We start from the raw sequence: 5,147 nt of genomic DNA on the forward strand, positions 1-5,147 counted from the left end.
ATATTCCTTTAAGTTCAAATGTTTGAATTTATTTATCACATTCTCGATATAATGTGATCGACTCAAATGGTGACCCCTACAAGGCTTTGTGACTTTGATACCCAAAATGGTATCCATATCTTTCTTCTCTTTTAATATTAAAAATAATAATATTATAATATTTTCACTAAAAAGAATATGGAGTATTTGTGGAAATTTGTAATTATTAGGGTGTATGGTGTAGTTACCCCATGAAGAAGAAAGCCCAGCCATATCGGACCAAGGCCTGTCGAGAGAAAGCCCAAATATTTAGTGAACAGGCCCAAACAGTCCAACAAAAACTTTTCCGACAACTTTATCAGCCTGCCCCGTTAAGTCTGTTTTTCTTATCATTCCAAGGTTTTATATTTTTCTGCATCCCCGTTGACAGTTATCGGATCCGTTTCTAATATGGATCCAACTCCAATAGACAAGTCCGCTCCAATTTTCGTCGCCGGCCACCGCGGCCTGGTGGGCTCCGCTGTGGTCCGCAGGCTCCAGTCTCTGGGCTACACCAATCTCCTCCTCCGTACCCACTCGGAGCTCGACCTCACCATCCAATCCGCCGTTGACAACTTCTTCGCCTCCCACAAGCCTTCGTACGTCATCCTCGCAGCCGCCAAGGTCGGCGGCATCCACGCCAATAACACCTATCCCGCCGACTTCATCACCATCAATCTCCAGATCCAGACCAATGTAATTACGTCTGCATTTAAACACAATACTACAAAACTCCTCTTCCTCGGCTCGTCCTGCATTTACCCCAAATTCGCCCCCCAACCCATCCCCGAGAACGCACTTTTGACCGGCCCGTTAGAGCCGACAAACGAATGGTACGCAATCGCTAAGATTTCTGGGATAAAAATGTGTCAGGCATTTCGTCTTCAACATTCATTTGATGCAATTTCAGCAATGCCGACGAATTTGTACGGCCCCAACGACAACTTTCACCCCGAGAACTCCCACGTTTTGCCCGCTTTACTGCGCAGGTTTCACGAAGCCAAAGTAAATAATGTAGCGGAAGTAGTGGTGTGGGGGAGTGGGAAGCCATTGCGCGAGTTTCTGCACGTGGATGATTTGGCAGATGCTGTGGTGTTTTTGATGGAGAACTATAGCGGAATGGAGCATGTGAATGTGGGGAGTGGGAAGGAGGTGAGCATAAGAGAGCTCGCAGAATTGGTGAAGGATGTGGTGGAATATAAAGGGGAGATTGTCTGGGATTCAAGTAAGCCGGATGGCACACCAAGGAAGCTCATGGATAACTCAAAGCTTGCCGAGATAGGGTGGGAGGCCAGGATCTCTCTCAGGGATGGACTTAGGGATACCTATAAATGGTACTTGGAAAATGTTGTCAACCAGCAATGGTGAAGGTTATTGTTGCAATATACTGTTCCTCCTAAAGTATTGTCTTTGTTCACTACATTGCTTATAGATTTGCTGTATATTGGATGCGAGTTGTTGATGATCATTAGCCCTTTGGTTAAACTCTGTGTTGTCTTTGTTCATTACATTGATTATAGAATCACTGTTTTCAGATTACTAATTTGATGAAATACTATGTTGTAAATGAATCATAATGAGACATGGTTCCATCTATTCATCAAAAGGAGCCGTATGATCCCTAACATGATGCATGAAATGATCCTTGAACAAGCATAGACTGGTGTGAAAATTCTTGACAAAGACGAATATAAGACGTTCTATTTTTTCCATAGAAATATATTTGTTCAAGAAGAGCTCCAAAAGATGTTGAGATAATCTCAAATTTCACTTCTGTGTGATTTATCTTATGCCATTTAGTTTGTGCCGTCATCAAGCACGCGAGTTATTATGAGTTATTTGTGGCGCAGACTATGGAGATATTTATTAACTATCAGTTAATGTATTTTTCTATAGCCAAGCTTAATTTGTACATTGATTTCCTTTCGATGCTAGCATTTTGTTTCTCTGTAATCTAGAATTATAACCTATCTTATTTCTCTGTTAGCGGTGCTAATTGCTGATGGTTCATAGTGTTGCTTCACCAAATTTCATATTTATTATTTGGCTGAAGGCATTCAAATTAATCCCCAAGGCACAATTTTGATCATCTTGGGATTTCAGGGTTCAGCCTTGCATAGAAAACTGGCTATAATTGTGATGAGAACATTAAAAATCATGGGGTTTCAACATTAAGATATACCTTGACATTTATCTTCCTTGAATGATCGTGTCAAAGGCTGTTGCTGTAACGTTGATGACAGATGTCCCCCTCCCTGCCTTATATGTGTTTTATCATATGTACAGGTAAGGGTTCAGGCCAAACCCCTAGTTAGGCACATGTGGAGTTTGGTTACAAAAAAAAGATAGGAGAGTATGTAGCAACAGAATATTATGTGAAGCTGTTATCATAAATATTTATAGGTTAGAGTTACAACTTCTTTAGCATTCTTGAATGTACCTTTTCAACTTGAAATTAATGAAGCTTTTCAATGTTTACCCCCATGGTACTTGGAGCACATACTCCCCGTCCGATGGTTATAGCTTGATTTTGAAATACTAACTTTTAGTCTCATTTAGAATCATGGCCATGAGGCGAGGTATGCTTTGGCATGGACGTAAGCTTGTATGCGCTTTCTATATTTCCAGCATTGGCCTTGTGCTGTTATTTTGGGGCTGGGTATATATATAACTTTTCAAATAGCCAATTGAGATAGATCTACAAATGTAGTGGACTCGAGCAGCTGCTTGAGTATCCTGGCTAGCTGAGGTGTGTTGTCCTGATTATTGAATTATGATGGTACCAATCATCATTTGAGGTTTTTGGGAAAATTTTAGAACGCAAGTTCTGTAGGTAGTTTTTTATTTTTATTTGTCTGCTGAGAGATTTAGAGCTCTGGGATTTTGTGTTGTAGGTTTTGGCGTTTGATATGTATCCATATTGTGGAGATTATGCATCATTATTGTTACACCGACCACCAGGTCGTGAGGCTTTCCCAGGGGTTGTTTTCTATTTACTTTCTCTTGATATCGCTTCATCTTTTAGTGCAACCGTGGCATTGATTTTCTTTATTGTTAATTACAAAAATACCGATAACTGTGACGACTTTGCTGCAAAGTTGTTAAAAGAAGTTAAATCTAGCCGTGTGAAGTTGTTGAGTTTAACAATCTCATTCTTCATTGCTGTCACGATAATTTCAGATGGAGGTGAAGATATGCTGTGAAGTTGTAAAAAACAGAATAAATATTAAGTGAAGAGAAGTTAAAAACAAAATATAAATAAAGTCAGATCATTATTGGTATCATTTTTCTTATATAATGGCTAGAAAAAAGATAGTGGATTGTTTGTGGACATCTGCCTAAGATAATAATCTAAGCTAGGATCGATGAATTTTGTGTGTTATGTTTTGTAAATTCTCCCTCAAACTTCATTTACTACTGCCAAGTTTCTTCAACTTAGGTTATGTGGCATCTGAATTTCTGGCGAAATTTTGCTAATGTCATTCTGAAATCAGCATGTGAGCGTTCACAACATGAGAAGAGGTGCACATTATGCCTTTCGTACAATTCATTTCAAGCACTAGTCTAGTTAAATTCTCCAGTATTATATAGTAACATCTTGATAGTTTGCAATGCCCTTGAGCTTTGTTAATATTTATTACAGTCGATTTGGCTGTGGATAACATATCGGCGTAAACATAAACAAGGTTTCTTGTAATGCTAGCAAACCCTTCCGTTTATAGAACTTAGCAAGAATGCTTGCCAGTAATTTAAGTTTTTATCGGTCAATGAGTAATTTTCTGTTCATTGTCTTTCGAAACCTTAACACAGACGACAACCCTCTTGAGAGCAGAGCTGTCTTGTTTGGTGAGACCGGAATCTTTTGTTGTAGAAAATATTGCTGTGCTTCTGTTTCTTGTTAACGTATTTTGTTTTTCTCGTTCCCATTTCATGCATATTAGTTTGAAGGTAATCAACCGTACATTTCTCACGCTATGTAGGGTAAAACTTGTGGTTTTCACTTTGTACATATCTTGACAACTTATGGATAAAATAATCTCACATTGTCTGGAAATAATCTTTTCAGATTTCTTTGACCTATTTTTCTCTTCCTGTTCTGATTTAGAAAATCTTTACTCAACAGGGACTTTGGGGGGACAAATATTCTCTGCTGATTTCATTCATTCTTCTTGCTGGACAAACAATCCTTACATGTATTGTCCTGCTTCAAACTGAGAGCAAAAGCTGTGAAACAAATGATCTGTTGTTGTACAATAGAATCAGATAGTATATATACATATCATTGTTCATGCGTGCTTTATGGTCTGGAGAAGGAAGGAATTGCTGCAAGTCCTGTGTTGGTTGGAGACATGAGGAATCTCTACTTTTTTTCTTATGCTAAATAAGAAAACCGTATTTTCCCCCCTTCTTTCTTCCTTTTGTCTTTCCTTCAAGTTTCCCTCCTTTTCTTTCATGAATATAATACGTTGAATGCATGTTTGGTAAACACTATCAGACTCTACGGTAGAATTAACACGATTTTAGCTTCTTATTTTTATTTTTATTTTTTTTAAGATGCACCCCACCAAACACACAATAAGAGAATAAGTTCTTCTTAAGTTTTGAATCATCCACTTCTACACGACTATCCTCATTTTGTGTCTCTTATATAATTGAAGGGCAGTTTGAACTAAGGATTTTTAATTTTTTTTAATAATTTAACTAAAAATGATCATTTTTTATTATACCAAGTCATTGCATTTTGTTAATGTAATTTTACAGTTATTTAATAGGATTTTGAAAGTTATTCAAAGTATTACTATGATATTTCATTTTTCATGCCTAATGTTTCAATTAATTATTGTTTTTCTTGACTTTGTTATGTTAAATTCATTGTTAACTATGTTATTAAATTTTAATCTGCAAAGAATTATACAGTATAAAATGCAATTTAAAATCTAATAAACATATCAAACTGACTTTTTTCGACTTTTTATTGATTTTTTCTATGACAGACGAGGTCAAAGTCAAAGTTAAAGTCAGACAATTAATATTCACAACATCTTTTATGAATCCCACTATTTTTCAAACAATCATTTCAAAAATCTCTATCATAATCAATTGAAAAATTTAATTTTAATTACCACCAA

The 5,147-nt window shown here is 36.9% G+C and overlaps 1 protein-coding gene across 1 annotated transcript; it reads left to right on the forward strand.

Annotated features, from left to right (window-relative positions):
• Positions 1 to 381: 381 nt before the first annotated feature.
• LOC111383286 (putative GDP-L-fucose synthase 2) lies at positions 382 to 4,504 on the forward strand. Its single transcript, XM_023007364.1, has 2 exons — positions 382 to 1,388; positions 4,142 to 4,504. Exon 1 carries the CDS (start codon positions 430 to 432, stop codon positions 1,384 to 1,386), a length of 957 nt encoding a protein of 318 aa, XP_022863132.1. The 5' UTR covers positions 382 to 429; the 3' UTR covers positions 1,387 to 1,388; positions 4,142 to 4,504.
• Positions 4,505 to 5,147: the final 643 nt, after the last annotated feature.

This window comes from Olea europaea, unplaced genomic scaffold (assembly GCF_002742605.1).
Source record: "Olea europaea var. sylvestris unplaced genomic scaffold, O_europaea_v1 scaffold2654, whole genome shotgun sequence".
In the NCBI taxonomy this organism is placed as follows: Eukaryota; Viridiplantae; Streptophyta; class Magnoliopsida; order Lamiales; family Oleaceae; genus Olea; species Olea europaea.